The following is a 26,766-nucleotide window of genomic DNA, read 5'->3' as shown; positions in this document are numbered from 1 at the left end:
GGCTGCTCTTGGCTCTGCACACAGGAATCTCGCCTGGTGGGGTTCAAGGGACCTTTGGGATGCTGGGACTGAACCCAGGTTAGCTGCATGCAAGACAAGCACTCTCCCGGCTGTCCTGTCGCTCTGGCCCAAGTTCTTGGACCCTTGTGGGAGCATCTTAGATGAGGTACAGCTGCCTTGCCCAGAGCGGGGGCCCCCAGGGTAGCCAGGTATTGGGATCAGGCTTGGCCCTGAGACTCCCAAGAGCTTAGTAATACGCAGAGAGCTGGGCGGGGGGGGGGGGTTCCGTTTGCAGAGGGGTAGCTTTTGACTCACTTGCTGGGTGGGGCTGGGGGGCCCCTTAGCCAGCACCCCAAGGGTCATCGCAGGTGAGTTCTCACCTCGACTGTGTGTTCACTAGGGACATTTCTGAGGTCCTAATGGGTACTGGGGGTCCCTCAGCCTATCCCCTGCCACAAATGGAGGGCTGTGTTGGGTTGTCCCAGAAACAAAGTGACTTGCTTCCTGTGGCCTCCCTGCTGTCCCTGAGCCTCCAGGGTTTTCTGTTGCACTGTCCCCATCTATTCCCCACCCCCCCAGCAGTGGCTCCCAGGTGGGGTTTGGTGACCCAGTGCTCAGTCCTGGGCCTTCAGGTGAGAATTGGGGTGAGGCTGCGTGGGAACCAGGCATACCTGGTCTTCCCTGCAGTATTTTGGGGAGTCTGTCATGTGTATCCAGCCATCCTGAATCCCTAGACTCTGGGAGAGCATTGTGAGTTTTTGTCCCAGGGTACTTAGGCCTGCCCTGAGCTTTGACCCCCCCCCCCCCCATTAATGATGTATATGTGTGCATATGCATTTGTGGTGTGTGTGCAGGGTGATTGTATGTATGTATGAGTGGGGTGTGCAAGTGTGATTGTGTAAATGAGTGATATGTGTTGGTTGTGTGGGCTGGAGCGATAGCACAGTGGTAGGGTGTTTGCCTTGCATGGAGCCAACATGGCCAACCCAAGTTTGATTCCTCCGCCCCTCTCGGAGAGCCTGGCAAGCTACCGAGAGTATCTCACCTGCATGGCAGAGCCTGGCAAGCTACCCGTGACATATTCAATATGCCAAACACAGTAACAACTAGTCTCACGATGGAGATGTTACTGGGCCCACTCGAGCAAATCGATGAACAACGGGAGGACCATGACTGTGCCATGACTGTAGGTTGTGTGTGCTTGTGTGAGCAGTTGTTGCATTTGTGTGTGTGTCTGATTAGTGTGTTCAGGTTGTGTTTGTGTGAGCATTCTACACATAGGAGCATGTGAATGAGAAGTTTGTGAGCATGTGTGATATGTGTGATGTAGATGTGTGCTTGTGTGCATATGTATATGTGCATGTTTGTGGTTGTGTATGTGTCCATAGGAGTGCATGGTTTGTGTGTGCACAGGTGTGATAATGATGTGTGTGCTTGTGTGTGCGTATGTATATGGTTGTGTGTGTGTGCATGGAAGTGTGCATCTGTTGGCATGTGTGTGTGAATGGGGTTATGGGTCTGCATGTTTGTTGTGTGTCTTCAGATTATACAGAGCTGAGTGGTGTGTGCATGTGGTGTGTGGTCTATGTGCATTTGTGGTGTATGTGTGAGAATTGGTGTATATGTGTGGATGTGAGTGGTTTTGGATGTGTGTACAGGTGTGATGACAATGTGTGTGTGCATGCACATGTGTTTCCCTCCACTAGCCAGCCAGCTCCCAGAGAAGCCCCAATGGTCCCAGTGGTCTGGGGGCTCTCTCCGATGCCCACACATTCCTCATGGGGCAGCTGACTGGAACCCTTATATCTGCCCGTTACCCACCACCCCGGCCTCCTGACCGTGAGCATCTCCTGGGAGATTTCCAGGCAGGAACTTCTTTGAAAAAACAAATCTTGAGGCTGGAAAGATAGTACAGTGGATATGGAATTTGCCTGGCTCATGGCCAACCCAGTTTGATCCCCGGCACCCCATATGGTCCCATGAGTGCTCTAGTAGTGATTCCTGAAAACAGAGCCAGGAGTAACACTTAAGCATCTCCAGGTGTGGCAGAAAAGGAAGGAAAGAAGGGAGGGAGGGAGGGAGGGAGGGAAGAAGGAAGGGAGGAAGGAAGAAAGGAAGGAAAGGAAGGAGGGAGGAAGGGAGGGAGGAAATCTCATTTCAGTAGGTTTATTAACTTTAATTCTTTTTATTTTATTCAACCCCACCCCACCCCATTTTCTCCTTGGCAAACTGCAGCATCCAGGCAGTTCAGGAGAGGAGGTGGGGGGAGACCAAGTAACTCTCAGGTTCTCTGAGGGATTGGGTATCTGGCAGAAGCTTCCTTCTAAGCTCTTTCTCTGCCCAGAGAAATGTTCCTTAAGAAAATACTGTCATTGATGCGATTTTCTTCTTCCTCTAAAAACCTTAACAAAGGGCTGGAGAGAGCACAACAGGAAAGCACTTGGCTCACAGGTGGCTGACCTGGATTTGATCCCCTGCACCTAGTACAGTTCCAAACACTGCCACACTGCCGGCTTGGCCAGGCATCGCTCCTGAACACAGAGATAGGAATAGACTGTGAGCACCACGGGGAGGGACAGGGGGGGGGGATGCCTGAGCAAAGAACAGGAAGAGCCCCTGAGCACTGCAAGCTGTGGCCCAACACACACACACACACACACACACACACACACACACACACATTCATTTGCATTTAATCTTCTTTTTCTCTGTAGGTTTTGCTCCAGGAGATACCAGCTTTATTTATCTTTGTGGAGAACCAGCTCTTGATTTCCTCTTTTCTTTTTGTTACTTTCCTGTCTTCCAGTTTGTTGATTTTTAAATTTTCTTTATATTTCCCCCCCTCCTTGCTTCAGGTTGATTTCGTGCACATACTTCTAGCTATCGAATGTTCTTTTTTCCTTTTCCAGTTTTATGTATTTATTTTTGGTTTGGGGGCCACATCCAGTTGTGCCCAGGGCTTACTCTCAGCTCTGCACTCAGAAGTCCCTCTTGGCAATGCCCGAGGACCATAAGGGATGCCGGTGATTGAACCTGATCTACCACATGCAAGGCAAACGCCCCTTCTCACGGTACTATTGTTCTAGCCCTATCTCATTTTAACTTGTCTGCATATCTGAAGGGCACCATTTTTTGTTCATTAGTACACTACTGTTTTTTTTTGGGGGGGGTGTTAGGGAGGAGATTTGGGCCGCATCCAAATGGTGTCCAGGGCTTCCTTTTAGCTCTGTGCTGAGGCACCACTCCTGGAAGGGCTTGCAGGACCACATGGGGTGCCAGGATCAACTTCATTGCAAGGCAGTGCCTTCATTCCTGTATTGTCTCTCAGCCCTGATATGTCTTTTCTCCCCTCATAGTGAGTCTTTTTCCCCCCAATTTCTTTGGGCCATGTGGTTCTATTAAGAAATTTTAGGGTAAGTGGAAACAATCAGCCTACCCTTGTACAGAATGCTGCTTCTCTCTGGCTCTTTTCAGCATATATTTTTTACATTTTTTATATTTATAAAAACGATTTTAAAATATTTATATGGGGCAGGGAGAGATTGGATAGTGGGTTAGGCACTTGCTTTGCACATGGCCAATGTATTGGGGTGACCAATGGTCCGGCAAGCACCGTCAGGAGTGATTCCTGAGTGCAGAGCCAGACACAATCCTTGAGCATCATTGGGTGTGGTTCCAAACAAAAAGTTCCACAATCCCAAATACATTTATATAATATATATTTATATTATATTTTATATTATTTATACTATACACACACATATGAACTGTTTTCTGAGGCTTATTTCCAAAGCCCCGAGGGCGCCCCCACCTGGACATTCTAGGAACTGGGCATTGATTTCTCTCAGTTCAGATCTCAAATTAATTGTTCTGTGTGTGTGTGTGTGTGTGTGTGTGTGTGTGTGTGTGTGTGTGTTGGAGGGGGTTGTCAAGTCCACTTAGGCTGGAGCCAGAGTGACAGTACAGTGGGTAGGGCATTTTCCTTGCACGTGGTCGACACAGGTTCGATCCCTGGCACACCATATGGTCCCCCAAGCCCACCAGGAATGATCCTTGAGTGCAGAACCAAGAGAAAGACCTGAGCACTGTTGGGTGTCCTTCCCCAGCAAAAAAATTCACTTAGTCATTGAACAGGGGTTGAGCATAGGACATGATAAAGTGTGTGTGTGTGTGTGTGTGTGTGTGTGTGTGTGTGTATGTGTGTGTGTTTATTTCCTGCAGGCCATCAGAATCCACACCCGCCACCTCCCCCATCTCCCTGGTATATCCCCGTTGCTGGGAATTCCATTCCACTCTCTGGCCCCTGAAGGCTTTGGGGGCTGGAGGCAGAGTGCAGCTGGAGACATACTCCCTTGCTGCAACCACTTCAGCCCCAACCCTGGATTGAGCCCCAGGACTACCCCAGAGGTCAGGTGTCAGCTCTGAGCACATATGTGTCTGACTACCAATGAACATAACGAGCAAAAAATAGAAGGGTTAGTATATGAGGGTTTGAGGGTCCTTCTTTCTTCATGGGAAGGCCTCTGCCTGAGATCAGGGGCCTGAGTTCCCCCTTCTCCCCAGCACTGGTTCTTGGAGATTTGTTTGGCCTTGCTGAGGCTCCTCCCATCTACCCAGCGGCCCCTCCCACCCACCCAGAGGCTCCTCCCATCTACCCAGTGGCCCCTCCCACCCACCCAGAGGAGCCTCCCACACATCAGGGGACCACAAGGGCCCTCTATCCCAAGGGAATGGTGTGAAAGCCCTAGCAGGAGGACCTGCGGGGGGTGGAACCCTAAGAGCAAGACCCACTTCTGGGAGTCCCTGGGGATCAAGTGCACAAAGAAAGCCCCTCCTGTCTTTTCACCTCTAACTTCCCTTTCATTTGCCTTTAGAACAAGGACAGACGCTGCCCCCAGGGAGAGCCTCGGGGGCAGGGTGGGATGAAGCTAGGGCAGAGTGCAGTCCAGTGGTGCTGGTGCAAAGGAGAGAGCTGGATCACTTTCTGGGGAGCATGTGGTTGAGCGAGGGCCTGGGTACCCCCACGCACATGCATGCACACACACACACACACACACATACACATACTCACACTCCTGTCCCCTAGGCCCCCTCCCTGCAGCTGCCCTTGGGGTCAGCCTCCACGCTTGTCCTTGTCCTGCCAGTAGATATGGTCTGTGTGTGGGTGCCTGGTCAGGTGAGGCCAGTGCATCTCGACCTTTCCATCCCTGCCTCCTTGCTTCACCCTCAGCCCCATCACAGTCGCCATGTTGCTGGGAATGGCACACATCTTGGTGCATTTCCCTTCTTGCCCTTCCTCTGGGCCTTTCCATCCAATCCAGTCTCATTTGTTTCCTCTCATTCATTCCACTCTATACATTTTCTCCATCCCATTCCTTACCATTTAATTCCTCTCCATTCTGTTCCTTTCCGTTCCATTCTATTCTCTTTCAACGCATGGCCACTCCATTCACTCCACTCCATGCATTTCTGTTTTACTCATTTCCATCCCATCCCATTCCATTCCATTCCCATCCCATTCCATTCCCACTCCCATTTCATTCCCATCACTCCCTCCAAATTATTCCATTCCTACATGCATTTCCATTCCATCCATTTTATCTCAGTCATTTCTATTCTGTCTATCTGCCTATTTCCATCCCATTCCTTTCCATTCCATCCCATTCAATTTCATTTAATCTCATTTGTTCTATTTCATCCCATTTTATTCCGTTCCCTTCTTTCCATTCTGTTTTGTTTCCATTCCACTCGTTCCCATTCCGCATCATCCCATCCATTCCATTATGTGAATTACCATTCCACCTCATCCCATTTTATTCTATTCCTTTGATCCCATTCCACTTATTTCCATTCCATTAATTTTCATTTCACCCCATTTTGTTCCATTTCATTCAGTTCTATTCTGTTCTAGCTCATCTGTTTGTCTTCCACTCCATTCCCTTCCACCCATTCAAGCCTCTTCAGCCATTCACCCATTGATGGGGTTTGACTTCATCTCATGTCTTTAGAATAATGTAATGCTGGTGGCTGGAAAGATTTGAGTGGGGCTATGCCACTTGTCTGGGATGTGGCTGATCCCTGGCACCACATAGGAACCCCATCATGAGTGGTCCCCTGAACACAGAAGCAGGAGTAAGCCTGGAGCACAGCCAAGTGTGGCCCCTAAGCCAAAATATTCCAAATAAAAATAGAAGAACAATGCTGTGGGCACAGTGCTGGCATCTTTTTAGCCACTTCCTCTCCTTTTGAGGTGGATTCTTCTGTCCTTCCCCCCACAAGTCCAGGCTGTAGATTGACCCCTCCCTGGTAAGCGATTTTGGTGCTGATTCTGGCACAAGGGGGATATTTCTGTCTTTCCCTTGTCCACCCTGTGATGTGGCACACACCGTTTCGGCTGCCTAGGAAACCCATACCTGTAACTCCAGATGGTTTCTGGGGTTAGGGGTTATTTCCAGCTGACTCTAGAAGCCAGCCCCATCTCACCTTGAAATCCAGGGGTTCAGGGGCGGGGGACCCTCATGCTGTGGGTGGGTCGGACCTGGGCCAGGGCTCTCAGAACTCAGCTGGGTAGGGCTAGGACAAGTCTTCTAAAACAGTCCTTCAAGAATGTTCTAGAAGCACAAGAGTCTCTAGAATGAGCTTTAGTTCCAACTCTCCCCAGATGACCTGGATATGTTGTTGGCATGTTTCTGGATGCTCAATCCATGCTCTGACCACCTCAGATCCTGACCATGAAGCCAAGCCCTGGCCTGTAGCTCAGGAAAAAAATCCAGGGCCGGGGAGATTAGCAGCTTGTATAAGGGTGCTTGTCTTGCAATATGCCACCCTGAGTTTCATCCTCAGCACTGCCAGGGCATCCAGGCACTGCAGAGCCCAAGCAACAGCGCAGCCTGGGGCCCTGGCATCGAGTCATTTTCCAGCTCCCACCCCGACCCCCCAAAGCCTCAGCACAACCGACAAAGCAAAGAAGACTTGAGTATCTGTCCTGGGAAAGGTAGAACCCCCACCGGATGTCCTTGTTTTGTGGGTCCCCAGGGACTGCTCCAGGTTTAGGGGTGTCTGGAAGACTGTTCCCACATAGAGTTCATTTCTGAACTTGCCAACAGCCTCTTCAGGAGCCTTCGGTGTGAAGGAGCTAATGAAGCAGACTTCTGGGGGCCAAGAAAGGGCCCCCGTGTCCACACACTCCCCCTGCAAAGATTAGCACTTGGAGAGAAATGTGTGAGTCTGCCAGGTCCCTTGTTTGAGCCCCTCCCCCCGCCCCCCACCCCAGCCCGCAGAGAGAGGCTGCCAGCTCCTGTGGCCACACGCATGTCAAGGAGGGAGATGCAGCTTAGCACCTCAGGGTGTTGCCAGCCTGGAGAAGCCTGCGAGGATGAGGTCATGGTACCCAGGGGGAGGGGGGGCGGGGTTGGGTAGGTCGGAGACAGGCGGTGGGTCAGCTTGTCCAGGTCCCACCACGATGCTCAGGCTGAGTCTCAGCTCCCTGGCTGAAGGGGGGTTTCTGAGCCTAGCTCTCTTCACCCCGGCCCCTTTTAATTTCCTCTGAGGAAACTGAGGCCCAGGAGTAAGAGTAACCAAACCAGAGAGCCTGAACAGAGGCACCATTTCCCTTTTGGTGTTTTTGCATCTGTGTCCTCCTCTCTGCCTACACCTGCCTGCAGGGACCCCCACAGTGACAGGCAACACCAGATACCCCTGGCCTCCCCGGAAGAGGTGGTGGATGGGGTATGCCTCATTTGGAAACTGGGTGCCATCTTTCCTCAGGTTGCATCCCAGATCTCAGCGGCTACGTAGGCTCAATCTGGGGGATGCTGGGGAGTTCTGGGGTGCGGGAAAACCTGCTCAAAGCCACGACTCCCACCTTCTGGGGTGCCTGCCTTCTCCCCAGGAAGGGGGGATGGTCCAGCCTAGAGTTGTTCCCCCATGCCTGGAGAGCCCCTATCCAGATATTGAGGTCTGCATGAGAGAGAGGGCGGAGCTGGGGAGACGGCCCTGAATTTGAGGTGCGTGACTTGCACAAGCATGACTAAATGTGCCTGTAAAAGTAGAAAAGGTGGGGCAGTGTCCCTCATAGAGAGCCCTGGGCCCCTACCCTGTCAAGTTCCCACAAACCCCAACATTTCTTGGGTGGGGGATTGCACCTCACCTGGCTGTGCACAGAGCTGACTCCTGATTCTTTGTTTAGGACTCACTCCTGACTCTGTTCAGGGATTACCCTGGGCAAGGGTTGGAGGACTCTATGGTGTAGTGCCAGTGCTCAAAGGATTCTGTTAAATGTGGGTCTGCCATGAGTCAGTCAAGAACCTTGCATGCCTGGTGCTAGAGTGATAGTATAGTGGGCTGGGTGTTTGTCTTGCACATGGCCGGCCTGGTTTTGATCCCCAGCACCCAGTATGGTCCCCTGAGCACCACCAGGAGTAACTCCTGAGTGCAGAGCCAGGAGCAACCCTTGAGCATCTCTAGATGTGACCCAAAATGCCAGGAAAAAAAATAGAATAAAGAAAAAAGAGAATATTCCACACAGGCCTCTCTTGGATCCAAGAAATAGGCCTCTATGGCTGAAGACCCCCAATATGCTGGAGGAGAGGTGCATCAGGACCCCGTGTGTGTGTGTGTGTGTGTGTGTGTGTGTGTGTGTGTAGGTGAGAGTCACTTTGCTTCCTTTGTGTGCTTGGAGCAGGTAGAGGCAGGGGGTGCTCATGCTCATGCAGAGGGAGGGGGCAGGCCCCTCTTTTCCTTTTCTTTGGTTTCTGGGGTGGTGCTGGGACCACACCCAGCGATGCTCAGGGCTGACTCCTGGCTCTGCACTCAGGAATCACTCCTGGCAGTGCTCTGGGGACCCTATGGGATGCCGGGGATTGAACCTGGGTTGGACGCTTGCGAGGCAAGTACCCTCCCCACTGTACTATCTTTCTGGCCCTACGTTCTCTATTTTGGATGTATTAACTAATCAGCCTTTGTCGCTGAGTGGAAGATTTTACTTTCTGCTGTGAAGAAGTTTTTTTTCGCTGGATGTCATCTTGCTAGTTGAATTTCTTTGATTTTTGTTTTTGACTCTGGTTGCTGTGTTTCTGGAGTCAGGTCCAAAAATCTTTGCCAAGATTCATGTCAAGGAACTTTTCACTTTGTTTTGTTCCAGGAGTTTGAGGGTTCCTGCCTTCCAATGTTGGAGTCTTTGGCCCATTTCAAGTTCATGTTTGGGAGCGGTGTTGGATGTGGGCCAAGATTGTTCTTCTGTCTGTGGATATTCCGTTTCCCCAACACCATTCTTAAATTTAGGTTTTGGGGACAGACTCCTGACTCTGTGCTCAGAGCCAACTCCTGACTCTGCACTCAAGGATCACTCCTGGTGGGGCTCAGGGGACCTGATGGGTGCTGGGGATTTCACCTGGGTCACCTTCATGCAAGGCGAGTGCCCTCCCTGCTATATACTATTGCTCTCACCCCTCAAAACATTTTTGGATGGAATCATCTTTTCCACATTAAGTATTCCTAGCAGCCTTGCCAGTAAGACTCTGGGCTCTCCATGTTGCCTCTTTGGTTTGTTTTCACAACCTCACCATACTGTTTGGATTACTGTATCTCTGTAATATGATTTGGACTCAGGAAATGTGATGTCTCTGGCTTTGTTCTCTTTCAAAATAGCTTTAACTATTTGGAGTTATCTGTGGGGGGGGAGGAAGGAAGGAAAGAAGGAAGGAAGGAAGGAAGGAAAGAAAGAAGGAAAAGAGGGAGGGAGAAGGAAGTGCAAGAAAAAAGGAAAGAAAGATGGAGAAAGGAAATAAGGAGGGAAGGAAAGAAGGAAGGGGAAGAAAAGGAAGAAGGAAGGGGAAGGAAGAGAGAAGGAAAGAAGGGGAAGGAAGAAGGAGGAAGGAGAAAGGAGAGAGGGGGAGAGAAGAAGGGCAAAGAAGGAAAGAAAGAGGGAGAGAGGGATGGAGGGAGGAAGGAAGGCAGAAAGGAGGAAAGGAGGGTGGGAGAGGATCACTGGCCAGAGCCTGGAATTCAAAATTCAGGACCCTATGAAATAAAACACCCACACAGCACCTCTGTCTGTGGCTGCCTCAGCCGTGGCTGAACATTTCCACGTCCGTCTCGAACTTGGCACCCTCGGACTGGCCTGGGCAGGACCTTCTTTCTTGGCTCCCTTGGTTTGTGGGGTTTCTCCAGTTTGCCGGATGTGGGGGTCTGAACCCTCTCTCCTCGTTTCTCCAGGCAGGTCTGATCCGGGTGGATGAGGAAGAATTCTTCATCGAGCCCGTGGCCAAGGGAGAGGCCAGCATGGAGGCCGCGCAGGGCCGCCTGCACGTGGTCCACCGCCGGCCTCCTACGCCTTGGTCACCGCCTCCAGGGGGCCCTCTGAGCCTGGACACGGGTAAGTGCAGGTGTGGGAGCTGCCGCCTGTGTCAGTGTCACTCTGCTAAGCATGTCACGGCAAAGGGCTGTTGGTAGATTTGGGGAGTTTTGAGGCCTCCAGTGTGGGCCTGGCGGGGGGATCCCCTTCTGCTGGTGAGTGTCCAAAGCAAGGAGCTTGGGCTGTTCTCTTTTGTTTGTTTTCGGCTTGGGAGACACACATGGCGGTGCTCAGGGTCACTCCTGGAAGTGGGAAGCAAACTCAGGTCTCTGGAGTGCAAGGCAAGCAGTCAGTGTCCCCCTCTACCCGAACTCTCTGACCCTCCATGGGAGGTGGCCCTGGAGCCAGGTCTTGGATCTCCACTCCAGCCTCCGTGTCTCGAAGTCTGACCCTCATGGCCCCGGACCTCTCCTTCCCTGCATGGTCCCCACCCCTCCTCGTCTTCTCCCCCCCACACTGGAGCCTGCGTGAGTCATCCCCACGTGCTGGGGCATTTCCAGTCAGCCTGAAACTTTGTCAGCTCCGAGCCCAGCGGCCGCCTCCCCCAGAGCCTGCCCTCCAGGTACCCGCCCTCCCCAGCAGACTGGTCTCCCACCTTCCTGGCTGCAACAAGTCTGGGGGTGCTGGGGTGCAGATGGGACCCCCTTAACCCTGCAGGGCTGCCCATGAGCCGAACCTTTCCTCCCCAGGGCTAAGCTCTGCTGACAGGGCTCGGGTCTGAGCCGTATCCCCAGAACCAGCCCCCCAGCTGTGATTTTCTGGGGCTCAGCCCCACACCTGCAGCTGGCAAACCCCCTCATTCCCAGCACTGCTCAGATGGTGACACATGGACTGTCCTGCGGGTCAAAGCACTGGAGCCCGTGTTTGATCGGCGAGTCCACCCAACACTGTGGACTTCCCCCCACCTCGAGCACCCCCTGCATGGCACCCACTTACGCAGAGACCCACTCCTAGATGTCCCACACAGGGGACCCATGACCCTGAGTACCCCCGGGCCTCTGCTCCCCAGCACCCCCTCTTCGTCCTACAAGGGTGGGGCATGGGTGGGTGAGTGGAAAGGGGGCTCATCAGCCCCGTGTGTCCGGGGTGCCAATGGCCCCACTTCCCTCTGTCCTGACTGAGAATGCGTTCCTGCGGGCACTTTTGGGGTGATTGCCGGGATAAGTGGGGCTCATCCAGGAGTTCCCTCTCCTTGGCTTGGGGGAGTCCACACCTGGGGGTGCTCAGTGGCCCGAGGAGTCCCTGTTGCACACTTTAGCAGCTTCTGCCTCTTTCTCCCCTCTCACCTAACTTTGGGGAGCACAGGGACCCCGCAGGGAATGTCTATCCATGTCTTTACGCATGTGAACATGTGTGTCTATGTGCATGTGTGTCTGTGTGCATGTAGGACTGGTTGCGTTGCACACACACATGTGTGTTCATATGTGTATTTTGCATGTGTCTATGTGTGTGCAAGTGTGCCTTGCACATGTGTGCATGTCTCTACGTTGTGTGTCTGGGGCATTGCCTGCGTTTACATTTGTGTCTTGGTGTGTGTGCATATGTGTATCTATGTGTATGCTTATACATGTGTATCTGTGTGTACATATCTGTATGTGTGTGTCGGTGTCGAGGCACATGTGTGAGCCCTGATGGTTTTTCCAGTACCGGCCTCTGGTCCCAACTCTCCAAGAGCCGTGGAGGGAGGAGCCACGTGTGGGGCCTTTTCTCCGGGTGATTCTGCCAGCGTGGCAGCAGCTGAGACTTCCGGGAGCGGCTTTAGGATGCGGCTGGGGCGGGTGTCTCTGGCCTCTGGCTGGGGTCATGCGTGGTGTGAGGAGAGCGTGTCTGGGAGACCCCGGAGTCCCAGCAGAGCCCCTTGTTCTTGCCGCAAGGTTGCCCCCAGAGCCAGCTGGGCGGGGCGGGGCTCAGCTTAGAGCAGCAGCTCAGGGGCTTTGAACAATGGAGAGCAAATAAGCCAAGCCCTGGCTTTGCGGAGCAGTAAAAGGAAACAGACAGGGAGGTGGGTACCTGGGGTCCTGGCCTGGCCCTGCTGGCATGGGGGGACAAGGCTACCTGGAAGGTGTTGAGAACTGGGGTGTGCAGAGGGGTTCCCCACTCCTGGGCAGCAGGAGAATCATGACTAATGTGAAGCTCGGGAACACTCTTCGTTGCATCAGGTAACCCCGACAGCGCAGCAATTACCCCCCACAGACACCCCAGGACTAGTGGGAGTGCCCCTGACTCCCCCTACTTAAGGAGGAGTGGGGGGCCTCCAGGGGCTGAGGCAGGGCTCTGCATGGTCCTGGCTGCTGGTCGTGCGCCCCACCCTCCCCGAAGAAACTGGGTGCCAGGTGGCGGCGGGGCCCCATGTGGGGGCATCTGAGGAGCAGGCTGTGCCCCAGAATCAGCCTGATCCGGCCCGAGTCTGGCGGCTCCATGCCCCAATTCTTCAAATTCTCAGCAGGGCGCAGACACTTGAGGTAGCCTGGGGTGTTGGCTGCAAAAATTCCCAATTTTCCCTGACCTGTTTCTTGAGAAAATTAATACCAAGCAGCACGATGCACCTGCCTGCTCTGAGTTGCTCAGAGCTGGGAAAGGTCAGGAGCATGTGGGACCTGTGGGAGGCGCTTCCCCAAACCCTCTCCCTCTCCGTCCCTCTCTCTCTCCCTCCCCTCTTTCCTCTCTTTTCTCCTCTCCTCTCCTTCCCTCTCCCCTCCCCTCCCCTCCTCTCACTGTCTCTGTCTCTGTCTCCCTCTGTCTCTGTGTCTGTCTCTCTCTCTCTCCTCTCCCCTCCCCCCTCTTGGTCTGCATCATGGCTGGGGGTCTCCCACTTGGACTATCCAGGGCTCCCCAACATCTGACCTGCTCTCCGCATGGCTCAGTCCTGGGGTCTAGGCTTCCCCGGATCTCCAGTGAATGTGTGAGTGAGTGGCTGGGGCTAATGTCTGGGTGTGGGCAGAGGGAAGGTGGGAGCCCAGGGAAGGCTGACAGCGGACAAGAGAGTTCACTTGGCCAGAGAGGTGGGCATGGCAGGGCTGGCTGGGGAGTGTGTGTGTACGCGTGAGTGTGGAGGGGACTGCAGGCGTGTGGAGTGCTGTTAGCGGGTATGGCATTCCCACATGCGAATCAGGCTCGCCAGAGCCTTGAATCATCCATTCACCCCCCCCCCCCCCCGAACCCCCCCCCCACCCCGGCCCTGCTTTTGTTTTTTGCTGCCTGCAGAATTCCCAGCATCAGGCGGAGTCCTGGCATGGGACTCAGGTTAAAATGTCCCAAAAGAATAAATGTGTGACTCACCCAGTTCCCCACCGCAAAACAAAAGGCCCCGTCCCCCATCCGTGGACAAAAGAGCTGAACACACAGTTCTCCCCGCCCTGGGGAGAACCAGGGCCAGGCCTGGGAAGTGGAGGGACGAGAGGATGGGGCCAGGGAGAGGGCTGCCAGAGCCAGGGGCGGGGCCTGGGGCGGGGCCTTGTGGGGCGGGGCTAGGGCGTGGGTGTGGTCTGAGTAGGGGGCTAGGGTGGAGCTGGGGACAGGGAGAGGGCTGCCAGGGTTTTGGGGCGTGGCTTCGGCGGGCGGGGCCAATACATTAAGGCGGGGCCTGAGTGGGTGGGACTAGGCTGTGGGGTGGGGCCTGACACCCAGGGTGCTACCCATGGGCTTCGCTGGTGAGCGAGGGCTGTCTGAAAATAAAGTCACAGCAGTCACCCCAAGATCCATGAGCATGAGCCTCCACTCAGGGGTCCACACTCCGTGATGCTCATGAGTTACTCCTGACTCTGCATTCAGGAATTACTCCTGGCAGTGCTTGGGGGGAACCCTACGGGGTGCCTGGTATCACGCCCGGATCAGCAGCGTGTAAGGCAAGCGCCCTCCCTACTGCACTATCGCTCTGGCCTGCGAACGTCCACTCGAGACTTTAAGGGTGTCAAGATGCCCCAAGTTTAATCCAGGTCATTGGGCTTGAGAGAGTCCCTTGGGAACCCGGTTTGGGGAGTGTGGGAGTGATGAGCCCTCTTCATCAGTATAGGTATGAGATTCGAGCCTGTCACTCATCTCAGGAGAAGCTGAGGCAACAGGCGTTATAGCGACTCCTAACAAGGTCAGAGCCCCCCAGGATGGTACTGTGTGACCCTGCAACTTTGTCCAGATTTGGGGGTCCAGTCAGGAGGAGAGGAGGCAGTATAGACAGCAAAACCAGAGTCTGGAATCTTCTGGAATGGCCATTTTCTATAAAGACTCTTTTCAGGGGGGTGGACTGCAGCAATAGCACAGTGGGTAGGGAATTTTCCTTGCATGTGGCCAGGAAACCCTGGGTTTGATCCCCGGCACGCCATCACAGTCCTTCAGGTGTGATCCCTGAGCACAGAGCCAGGAGTCAGCCCTGGGCACCATCAGGTGTGGCCCCCCAAACCAAAAACAAACAATAAAACCTCTCTTTATGGGGCCAGAGAGAGAGAGAGAACCCCTGGAAAACGCTTGCTGTAGGTGCCAACAACCAGGGCTCAATACCCATCTCCCCATGGGATTCCCAAGCCCTGCCAGTCTGCTCCCTGAGCACTGAGCCCTGAGCACTGCTGGGCATGTCCCCAACCCTCCTCCCAAAGGAAAATCAATAAAACCCCTCTTCAGTATCTCCAAAGGCTCGTTATCCGGGCCTGGGAACACCCCTCCATTCTCTGGGGGTGGGGAGGAGCAGGAAGTGGTAGGATCATGGGGCAACCTCAGGAACCCTGGGCAGCAGTTGTGTCCTGGTTCTGGTCTCTGGGACGTGGCCAGGCCTGGCCCAGGAATGCCAAAACACTGCAGAGGAATTTGTCTTCTCTCTTCGGGGAGAGAGGCCTCTTCCAACGCGGCACTCTGTATTGTTGTTCTTGGCGGCCGGAAGTGGACCAGCTGCTAAGCGTTAGTGGGAGGTTGGGGATGCAGGGGTGGCCATATCCTGGCCCCCGAGACAGAGCCTCAGATGGGGTGGATGTGTGCTTTGACTCGGCCTCCGAAGTTTTCCAAATGCCCTCATCTGGGCAACTCCAAACTTCCAGCCAGGCTGGGGCGAGAGCTAGGATACGCGGATGGGGCAGTGGCCATCCTCTTGGCTACCCCCAAATCCTGGGGACACAGTGACCCCACACTCTGACCTGGGTGATCTCCAGCCCAGACGGTATGAGGCACAAGCACGCTGAGTGCTGGAAGTCCAAAGAAAAGAGACAAAGAAAAGGCATGTTTCTGTGTTCTGGGTGACATCCAGAACATTCTTGGCCTTTTATCCTGGTAACACCACGAGGCGCGGCTTTGGCTGGGGGATCTGGACTGCAAGGGAGCAGCCTGGCCACCACAGAAAACCCAGAGTGGACATTAGAGTCACACGCTCGGTGGGTCAGAACCCCACCCACTGGGTCGTGTGGAACCTGTCCCTCTGGGGGCGTCTCGAAAACTGGTGGCAGGGTGATTGCAGGGTGGCCTGGCTGAGCCCTGCCAGTGTGTCCTTGGTTTAACCCACTTGCATGTCCCTTTTCTGTCCTCGCTCTGTGCTAGACGGAATGGGGACTTGCTTTAACGGTTTCCTGCTGGGGCTGGAACGACGGTACAGCAGGCAAGGTGCTTGCCCTGCACGCAGCTGATCTGGATTCGATCCCTGGTGTCCCATGCAGTCCCCAAGCTCACAGCAATGATGAGCACAGAGCTAGGAGGAAGCCCAGAACACCACTGGGTGTGACCCCGAAACAAACCAAATGAAACCAAATATCCTGAAGACTTCCACTGGTCAGCCTGACCCCTGCTCTGTGTCTCTGTGTTTGTAAAGCTGGGGTGCCTCCCTCAGCTGTATCCTACGTGGACATTCTCTCCCTCACTGTGGGCTTGAAGTGTCCACCCGCTTCCAGTATGGGGAGGGGTGCTAACGAGTCCTTTCCTTTCCTTTTTGAGAACATGGTGGCGTGGCCACTGGAAGGCCGCCAGGCCAGTTGCTCCCTGGCTACTTATCACGACCCCCTCCCCGCCCCCTCCAGCCACCCCACTGTGGGAAACACCAGTGAAGTGGGGGGGGGCTCACCCCTTCTGCTGCCTCTTGTATCTGATTTCCCCACTCGCTTCAGCCCTGCCTCCCACTTCTGCATACACACGTTCTAGTATACACACTTGTGCACACACACGCGTCCATAGGCACAGACAGGCATACTCACTGCACACACGTACATGCATGCGTTTGTGTGGACATGCGTGGAGCATATCGCTGCAGACACACAGGTACCACACACAGGCAGAGCAGATGCATCTATGCCTTCCTCAAGCAAATCCTGCTTGCCAGGACACCAGTGTCTGTATGCACCTGTGGGCAAGCCCCGCCCCAGACATGCTCCACCCCTGCACAGCTGTGCTTGAGCCCCGCCCACAGACATGCCCCACCCCAACCTTGCTGTGTATGAACCCCACCCACAGACAAGCTTCCCAGATATTCTATGGATCAGTCCATCCCTGGACGAGCCCTGTCCCTGATACTCCTGAACACCGGGACATCCTACTCCAGCGTTCCTGGGCAGCCCCGACCCCGCAGAATCCTTGAGCTGCAGGACACTGGTCCTTGTAAGTGGGCTCAGCTCCCTTCTTGGGCCACACCCAGCGATGCTCAGGGTTACTCCTGGCTCTACACTCAGGAATCACTCCTGGCGGTGCAAGGCGACCATGTGGGAAGCCGGGGATAGAACCTGCGTTGGCTGCGTGCCAGGCAAGTGCCCTCCCCGCTGTGCTATTGCTCTGGCCAGCACCCTTCTTTTAGGCACCTCTGGCCCAGCTGATCAAGGCAAGTGCCTTTCTTGCTGTACTATTGCTCCAACACCCAAACAAGTGATTTATTTTTTTTTAAGTCTGAAAATAGAACTCTCAGGGCATTGAAGACCAGCTGCGGCTGTCACTTTCGCCACAGATTCTGCCGACCCCAGATGAAGTCACCTCTGATGGCATTCCATTTTCTCCCCCTGGTGCCACAGCAGCTGAGAAGGGCCATTAATCCTCTAGGGTAGCTGCCATTGGCTTGATGGCCACTTGGTTAAGAAGGGAGAGAAATGGAGAAATCTGTCATCTGCGTCTGCCTGTCGGGGGTGGATTGAGTAGATGAGGAACGGGGGGAGGGTGGGGGGAGACAGAGCAGTTCTGGATAGCAGAGAGGAGGAGCCATGTGTGGCTGCCATCAATCCCACTCTGACCAGCAGGAGACTCTCCCGCTGCTAAACCCGTGGACAGGACAGACGAGGTGCTGTGAAGAGCCCAGGCAGCACTTGTCCCAAGAAATGACAAGCACAAGGATGCTATCTCTCTCCACTCTGGCTTTAAGGGACAGGGAATCATTTCCTCTTCACAACAACAAAGGAGTCCTGCTCTTTGAACATTTTTGTTAAAATGTTTACGCTTTTAATTTTGTTAATTTTTTTGGCTTCTTGGGTCATACCCAGGATTGCTCAGGGGTTACTCCTGGCTCTGCACTCAAGAATTACTCCTGGACGGGGCTGGAGCAATAGCACAGCGGGTAGGGTGTTTGCCTTGCATGTGGCCGACCCAGGTTCGATTCCCAGCATCCCATATGGTCCCCCAAGCACCGCCAGGAGTGATTCCTGAGTGCATGAACCAGGAGTAACTCCTGTGCATCGCCGGGTGTGACCCAAACCCCCCCCCCCCAAAAAAAAATAATTACTCCTGGAGATACTCAGCGGACTACCTGGGATGCTGGGGATCGAACCTGGTCGACCGTGTGCAAGGCAAATGCTGTATCCACTGTAGCATCGCTCTGGCCCCATTAAAATTATTTTACAAAATGATTTGAAATGGGCCAGGGAGAGAACATCAACAGCCAGAGAGAAGGATTTGGACATGGAAATCCTGGGTTTGATTCTCAGGACCACTTGGTTCCCAGAACACCATGGTCGGGGATCACTCCTGACCACAGAGCCAGGAGTAGCCTCTGAACACCACCAGGGGGCGCTCCTGAGCACACATCCAGGAATAGCCTCTGAGTATCATCAGGGAGAACTCCTGCACACAAAGCCGGAAATAGCCCCAAAGCACCACCAGGGGGCGCTCCTGAGCACATAACAGGAATAGCCCCTGCGCATCACCGAGGCAAAATCCTGAGCACAGAACCAAGAATAGCCCCTTGTGCATAGAGCAAGGAATAACCCCTGAACATCACTAGGGGTACTGGTGAGCACATAGCCAGGTGTAAGCTCTGAGGACAGTGGGGTGTGGCTTCCAGACCAAAATAAATAAACAGCTTTTTCTTATTATTTAGGAGACAGGGGGTCGGGATTTCCAGGCCTGTGTGTCTCCAGCTTCCAGATCTGCACACTGTGATTCTCAGGGAACCCTAGGCAGTGCAGAGCTAGCATTCAATCCCCTCGTGCGCTCTCTCTCTCTCTCTCTCTCTCTCTTTCTCTCTCTCTCTCTCTCTCTCTCTCCAGCTCCAACACGTTTTTAGAGGAGGGAAATAATATTTAACCGTGCATGCTAATACAAAACCCCAAGTTGGATGATTGTGGCTCTCACAAAAGAAAGTGGACAAGTTACATAAGGTTACCATGTACTGTCCCTTCAATAAAACGAGGTTTGAAAAATAGAAAAAGAGACCACCCGTGAAAGGAATGTGGAAGGGATGAGAAGAAGCCAATGGGCAGAGGATGTACAATGGAAAATACGGTTTAAAACTAAAATATGGAATCCGAGGGGCGGACATGTCATTTATGGGTCCAGCTCATGCCGGACTTCTGGGAGACACTGGGTCTGACCCCAACACCACATGCCTCCCCCCACCCCAGTGCCACCAGTTCTGCCATCTCTGCCTACACCCCTGAGAGTGCCCAATTGAAAAAAAAAAACAACAACTCAAAAATCTGGACTGGAGGCCAGAGCGTTAGTGCAAGGGGGAGGGCGTCCGCCTTGCACAAGGCTGACCCGATTTCCATCTCCAGCATCCTGTAGGGTCCCCTGAGTTTGCCAGCAGTAATTTCTGAGTGTGATAGCACAGCGGGTAGGACGTTTGCCTTACACACTGCCGACCGGGCCGACCTGGGTTCGATTCCTCCACCCCTCTCGGAGAGCCCAGCAAGCTACCAAGACTATCTCACCTGCACGGCAAATCCTGGCAAGCTCCCCGTGATGTATTCAATATGACAAAACACAGTAACAATTGTCACAATGGAGACGTTACTGGGCCCGCTCGAGCAAATCGATGAACAATGGGAGGACAGTGCTACAGTGCTATTAATTTCTGAGTGCAGAGCCAGGAGTAAGCCCTGAGCACTGCTGGGTGTGGCCTTCCGCTCCCACCCCCCACCAAAAAAAAAAATCAGATCTGGATAGTCTAAGGGGAAAGATGCTTTACTGGTATAAGCCGGTGGCCTGGGTTTTATTGCTGGCACTCCTAAGGCCTCCTGAGCCCTGCCAGGAGTGATCCCCGAGCACAGAGCCAGGAGTCAGCACTGAGCATAGTCTGAATGTACGTTCCTGCGTGCTTGCATGTGCTCCTGTGTGTGTGCGTGTGTGTGTGAGTGTGAGTGAAAGGTACTTGGTTCTCCCTTTGGGATTTCCCAGGAGGATTAGCTCCTCTTGGTCTCTGAGGGAGCTGGGTGATACCTACACCCCACAATTCTCTTTGGTGTCACCCCCTGCAACCATGGGCCTTCTGAGGCCCCCTAAGTCAAATGGGAGTGGGTGGGGGTGCAGATAAGCTCATCAGTGTTCTCTCCTCCCCCCTCACTGCATACATCAGCACCTGCAGAGCTCAGGGGGTGGTGGGGCTGGAATTTCAAGATTTGCAGGACTTGAAGCTTTAGCTCTGTGGGCCTCATCTTCTGAGTCTCTCTCTGGTGAGGCACAGAGAAAGGTCAGAGAGGAGAGAAGAGAAGACAGAGAAGGTCTGGCTCTGTGAACCCTACGACAGGGCAGATTTCCCCAATGCTGGATGGGGGTGCTCAGGGCTCCTTGATTTCCAGGCAGCCACCAGAGGGCTGAAGGAGGGATCCTCATTTCTGAAGAAGTGGGGACAGGACCCACCAGTTCCTCCCTGCCCAGGGACACAGATGCCCCAAAGCCTGCTTAGACATTGCACCCCAATTCTGCAGGGTCCCTGGAAGGAAGTGGGAGCCTTGGGAGACAGGATGTGACCCAAATCTGAGATATCCACTCCACCAGCAAGGTCCCTAGGCGAACCTCGCACTCAGGAGGGGGCCAGGCATCAGACGGTCCCTTGTCCCTGCCCTGAGCAGGCTCTGTCCTGTGTGACACCTCTCAGATGTGTCTCTGCCTCCTGTTTCCCTTCCTGGTGGTCCAGGTCTTTGATCCAGGACTGGGGGGTCCCACCCATTCCAGCTGCAGTGCCTTTTGGTTTCAGTCTTTGCACATACCAGGGTGAGACACGAGTGGGGATTTGAACTCACGGCTTGCCGGGCAGTGGTTCCTCCAGCCACTGTTGGCGAGGCTTTGCCATACCCGGCTGTCCTCAGCGGCTCCTCCTGGCACTGCTTCCAGGAATCACTCCTGGCCATACTTGGGAACCATCTGGGATGCGGGGATCAAAGCCAGGTCACCTTGGTGCAAGGCAAATCGCCCTACCTGCTGCGCTATCGCTCTGGTCCCCACGGGTGAGGCTCTCAAGTGGGGGTTTGGCATGTGCACCGCAGGACTGGCAGACTTTGGGGTGCAGAATCTAGGTGAACCCTGTCCACCCAGAGGTCCCTACTGGGGCTGTGCTCCCCACCATGAGCTCTAACAGTGCGGGGACCCAGGGAAGGACCCAGCTCAGACCCCAAACCTCCCCACCCAGCTCCTTCTGTCCTGCAGCACCCCATCCCTGGGGATGGCCAGGTGGGACTTGGTGCTTTGAGGCCAAGGCAGCTTGGGTGGGACAGGGCACCCTCTCTGGCAGCCTGCCAATGACTTCCCTGAGCCTGGACCCCAAAGCAAGCCGCCTCCTTCCAGGAACCCTGCAGAGTTGAAGCGTAGTGTTTGAGCAGGCTTTGGGGCATCTACACCCTGAGGCAGGGAGGAGCTGGGGGCCCTGTTCCCAGTCCTTCAGAATGGGGGCCCTCCTTAAGCCCTCTGGGGGCCCCTGAAAATCCATCCTGGAATGGGTGCTCCTTGTCACCTGCCAGTCATGGCGGGTGCAACGTCATATCCTGCCGCCAATACTGGACACTTGTTCCCCCTTCCCGGGAAGCTGGCTGGTGGAACAAGGTGTGGGGTGGTCACCGCTGAGCCCCAGTCCCATGTAGTGCCCTCGGCCACCTGCTCAGATTCAGCAGCCCCTGAGGGGGGGGGGGCGACGTGTAGGGATACTGAGGCATGGCTGCATGGATCATGTCTTGGAGCCAGGAGGAAGGACTGCAACGGGGACAGGGATGTCCCAGGGACTTGGCTGCTACTGCTATGTACAGAGGAAGGGTCTGGCCCGGGTTCAGGCAGCACCCCCTCCTCACCAGCTCCCCAGCACCGTCCCTGAGCCCCCTCCTGTCTGTCGTACCGCGGTGCTAGGTGTGTTTCGCTGAGTTCTTGATGGATATTTCCATGAGGCCATCTGCTAGCTTCTCTGCTCCCTACCATCTGGCTGAGGTATGGGGGGAGCCCCTGTGGGAGAAGAGGGGGCCCCCTTGCCTCGCTGACCAACTCCACCAACAGGAACCCCCATTCTCCCACCCACCCACCCCACACACTGACAGAGGTGCTCGCATCCCTGCAGAGACCAGGGGATGATGGGGCAGCCCCAGGATCTGGTTTTGGGGGTTGTGTCCTGGGATCTGTGGAAAAAAACAGGAGCAACTGGTGCGCAGAATCTCCCTTGTGGCCAGCGGTTGATTGGAAGCAGGGGCCTGAGTCTCGGGGGAATCTAAGGGACCTCCCACCCCATTGGTTTGGAATCAGCCCTCGTGACCTTGACTCTCCTGGAGCCACTGTGTTACCCAGTAGGACCCCCAACATCAGGTCATATATGGTTAGGGTGGGTCAGAATTGGGGGGGCATGCTCCTGCTGTACCACTGGGGGCCCCATAGACCAGGCTGTGCTAGCACAGGGCAGATCATTTGTTGGGGGGCCATATATGGTGGTACTCAGGGCTAATTCCTGGCTCTGTACTCAGGGAGCACTCCTGGTGGGGCTTGGGGAATACTAGAGGTGTGGGGATTGAACCTGGGTCAGTCTTGTTCAAGGCGAGTGCCCTCCCCACTGTGCTATTGCTCTGGCTTTATGGGGCAGCATTGGATGCTTGAGCATTGGAGGTTTTTTTGTATGTGTGTATTTGTGAGTGTGTGTGTGTGTGTGTGTTTGGGCCACACTTGGTAGTACTCGGGTTACTCCTGGGTCTGCACTTAGGAATCACTCCAGGTGGCTCAGGGAACCTTATGGGATGCCGGGGATTGAAACTGTCAGTTACGTGCAAAGTAAACACGCGCCGTCCCCCACCCCCCCACTGTACTCTAGGTCCAGTCCCTGAGACCTGAGTTTTGTTGTCCCTACAGTTAGAGTGGTCCTCACAGGGCCATCTCAGTGCTCATGTGGATACTTTGGAAGCACAGTGACTGCACCCCAACCCCCCACTGAAGCACCCAAGACCATCCAACGCCTTGTTCGGTGGTCACCTCTAGCCTCTTCTTCCTCCCACCATCACTGGTCGGTGAGCTGAGTTCTGGTGTGCGGCTGAGGGCCAGGTATTGCCCAGTGCTGCCCTCTGGTCTAGCTGAGTTGTTCAGACACCTCAGGCAAGCGGCAACAGCCAGTTACTCACACTCTTCTCTGTCTCACTCCCCCTAAGATGGTGCCCTCCTCTTTCACTCACATTGCAGTCAAAGGCAAGATTTTATTCTCTTAACGAATCGTGTCATATTCCACTGTGCAAGGAGCTGGTTGCACACCATCATGGTGTGACTGTGTGTGAGCACATGATTTGTGTATGCATCCTTGAGTGTGGAGGGCACGGTGGATGCACTTGGGAGTGATTCTGTGTGCACATGGTTGTGTCTGCATAGGTGAATGTGGTTCTGTGTGATTGTGTGTGTACATGATGGCTCAGGCATGTGTGTGTGTGTGCTTCTGTGTGATTGTGTGTGTGCATGTGTGATTGTGTGGAAATTATTTGTGCACATTGTCATGTGTACAGGTGTGAGTGTGGTTCTGTGTGATTGTGGGTGGTTGTGCATGTAGTTGTGTAGGGTAATTGTGTGCATGTGAATGTATGAGTGTGTATGGTTCTGTGTGGTTGTGTGGGTGGTTGTGCATGTAATTATGTGTGGACTGTCTGTGGTGCACATGACCAATGCATGTATCTGTGTGATTGCATGTATATGTGTGTTCTGTGAATATTTATCATTTGTGTATCACACCCATTTGAAATAGCTGGGTCACAATGGCTGAGAGACAGGAAGGCAAAAAAAATGTGCTTGAGAGCTGAGGGTCTGAGTATCTCCCACAGTGGAGTCAGCGCACTCCATGGTGCCCCCCGCCCTCCTCAGTTCACCCTGTTCCTAACTCCCCATAACCAGTGCTTGGCGTGGAGCTTTGCTGGCCTGCCTGGACTGGGGGGTGGGGGGGCGGTGGGCATCCCCAAGCCGTGGGGTTGGTTCCCCTGAGCCCTAGGAGCTGGAAGTGGGGGTGAGTTGCCCCAAATCTGTGCCACTGGCTCGTGCCTTCTGGGGTGTTGGTGGAGTCCCTTATGCAGTCTCGCAGACCACCCATCTCTGCCTTGGTGGGGCGAATTGGGAGAGGCTGGGGTGCAATTTCCCCAGCCTCTTGTTCCATGGCCTTCAAAGGGGGTGATTTGTGGGGGTAGAAACAGCACACGGGGCGAGGGGATGCAGTACACTTGCTGGGCTGCAGAAATGAGCTCCACATTGCTGAGTGGGGAGGAAATCATCCTTGTGAGCTGCTTTAACAAAGCACCCCAGTGGGGTATGGAGCTCAGGGGCCCCCTCAGGGCAAACCTGCCTCAGCTTCCCCAGCCCATCCCACCCCCTCTCCAGAGCCTGCCTCTGCGTGACTTGTGTGTCCTTCTCACCTTAAGGATCAGAGTTGGGGACACTTGCTGGGGGCTGGTTATTTCCATGTGGAAGAGTTGACTCTGCCGGGGGTGGGTGCTAGGTGGGTGGGATGCCAGCCAGCTCCACCAGCTGCAGAAACCAGGAATGCGGTCAGGTTCTGCACCCTGTACCCCCGCACCTGAGTAGGGAGAGTAGACAGCCCGCACTGCATTATTTCCAGTTCCGTTTCTGCCTTTTCATAACCCCAGCTTGCCTCTCCCACCCATGCCGACCCTGTTATTGAGCATCAGTCTTGCTCCTTATGCAGGCTCTGAATTGGTGTACCTGATAGAATTCACTGTGTTTCATGGGGAGTCAGGAGTTGGGACACACCTGGGGCTCTTCCCGGCACTGTAATCAGGGACGCCCCCTGGTGGGACTCAAGGGCTATTTCTGACTTTATGCTCTGGGGCGCCCCCTGGTGGGACTCAGCGGGCAATGCCGTCATCTACATGTGAAGCAAGTACAAGTCCCGTCAGCCCTGTCCTCCCTCTCTGACCTCTCTGGAGAACTTTAGACGTGGCTATTTACATGGTGTTTCACAATCATTATTTTTGTTGATCCTAGATCTGGCAGCCAGGGATGAGGTGTTCATTGCACAGTTGTTGGTAAACCCTTTCTCCTGTTCTATTTTTTGCTGCTTATTATGATGTACCAAAACACAGCCCTTTGTGTTTCTCTTGCAGATGAGGAGGAATAAGTATTCTGTGGGGTGGAGTGTTCTGGGTTTTTGCAATTTCTTCCGAGATTTCTTCCAAGTTTTAACGGAAGCTGATGATGAGAATTTCCATTTTCTGCTTAGGCTAAGTTTTAGAGCCATGCTTTTGGGATGGAGTGATAGCACAGCGGGTAGGGCATTTGCCTTCCACGCGGCCAACCCGGGTTCGATTCCTCTGTCCCTCTCGGAGAGCCCGGCAAGCTACCAAGAGTATCCCGCCCGCACGGCAGAGCCTGGCAAGCTCCCTGTGGCGTATTCGATATGCCAAAAACATTAGCAACAAGTCTCACAATGGAGACATTACTGGTGCCCGCTTGAGCAAATCGATGAACAACGGGAGGACAGTGCTACAGTTCTTTTGGTTTCCAAAGTTTAGGATTCTTCTTGCAGTTCCCTCCCCGTCTCCTCCTCAGCAATCTGCAGGCACCATTGTAGGGTCTTCTGGGCAGGCAGGGGTCTTTGAAAAGAAAGGGCATGATTGGAGCAAGAGAGGTAACACAGAGGTTAAGGCACTTGCCTTGGAAGTAACTGACCCTGGTTTGATCCCTAGCACTTCCTAGGATCTCCTGAGCAGCACCAGGAGTGGTCCCTGGGCGTGGTGAGGAATCAGCCCTGAGCAGAGAACTGGGACTGATAATCAAGCCCAGGTCCAGGAATAAGTCCTGAGCAGCACTGGGTACGCGCTTTGGGGAGCCCCCCAGTGTTGGGGGGGTGTTGGGGGTGGAATCCAGGCCTTGGCAGCCTTCTAGCCAAAATACGTCCCCCCCCTCACTTATTTGTTGTTGTTGCCATGTGGGTTCAGGAGGCACCTCCGTGACCAGATTTTGCCCTGACTATCTGCAGTTACCCAGATTATTCTCTTCCCATCCCTCCCCCAGCAGAGCGTTTTTATGGAAATCGCGGCTTTTCTTCCCTTCCCAAGGTGGCTCTGAAGGTGAGCTGTCCCCAGCGGTTGGAAATGCAAGGAAATAAACGTGTAAAAATAGAGTCACAATTCCTCAAAGTCCCTGTCAGAGCACAGCCGCCAGGACAGCCCTGAACCAGCTCCAGGCAGCTAGCAGGGTGATTGTGCTGCCGCTGCGGCCCCTAGCCCTACCCGGCCGCGTCTGCGGGATGTACGTGTGTGTGTGGGGGGGGGGGGGGTGGGGATAGGCGTTGGTCATGGGACTCCGCCAAACACGCCGTCCAAAGAGGCCAGGGATCCCGATGGACAGCTTGGCAGCCCCGCAGTGACCCTGGGATGCCTATTGGTGGTAGTGGGGGCAGGGCAGGGAAGGCTCCGCCCGAAGGGATTTGTGCAAATGGATTCACTCTCACCCTCCCTTTCACACAGGGGTGTGGAGACTGAGCCCCCACCCGGCCAACAGTGGGCTGGGCCGGGCCGGACGTGGCCTACGGGGTGGCAGATGCCGACCATGTCTTGCGTCCTTGCAGGGGTCCCCCGGGCCAGCCTGGACAGCCTCAGCCGCACCCTGGGTGTCCTGGAGGAGCACGTCAACAGCTCCAGGCGGCACCCGCGGCGGCGCAGGCACACTGCTGAGGACGACTACAACATCGAGGTGCTGCTGGGCGTGGACGACTCCGTTGTCCAGTTCCACGGGAAGGAGCATGTGCAGAAGTACCTGCTTACGCTCATGAACATCGTAAGTGGAGGGGCAGG

General features: G+C 54.4%; 1 protein-coding gene across 1 annotated transcript in view; it reads left to right on the top strand.

Annotated features, from left to right (window-relative positions):
* Positions 1 to 26,766, top strand: part of ADAMTS2 (ADAM metallopeptidase with thrombospondin type 1 motif 2) — a 102,418-nt gene that overhangs the window by 26,494 nt on the left and 49,158 nt on the right. Inside the window, exons 3-4 of the mRNA XM_056115704.1 lie at positions 10,216 to 10,375; positions 26,541 to 26,749. Of these exons, the coding sequence (XP_055971679.1) occupies positions 10,216 to 10,375; positions 26,541 to 26,749 (369 nt within the window). The remainder of the gene's footprint in view (positions 1 to 10,215; positions 10,376 to 26,540; positions 26,750 to 26,766) is intronic.

This window comes from Sorex fumeus, unplaced genomic scaffold (genome assembly GCF_029834395.1).
Source record: "Sorex fumeus unplaced genomic scaffold, SorFum_2.1 ptg000029l, whole genome shotgun sequence".
NCBI classification, from domain to species: domain Eukaryota; kingdom Metazoa; phylum Chordata; class Mammalia; order Eulipotyphla; family Soricidae; genus Sorex; species Sorex fumeus.
The sequence above is the reverse complement of the archived record's forward strand: the minus strand, read 5'-3'. Positions and strand labels throughout refer to the sequence as shown.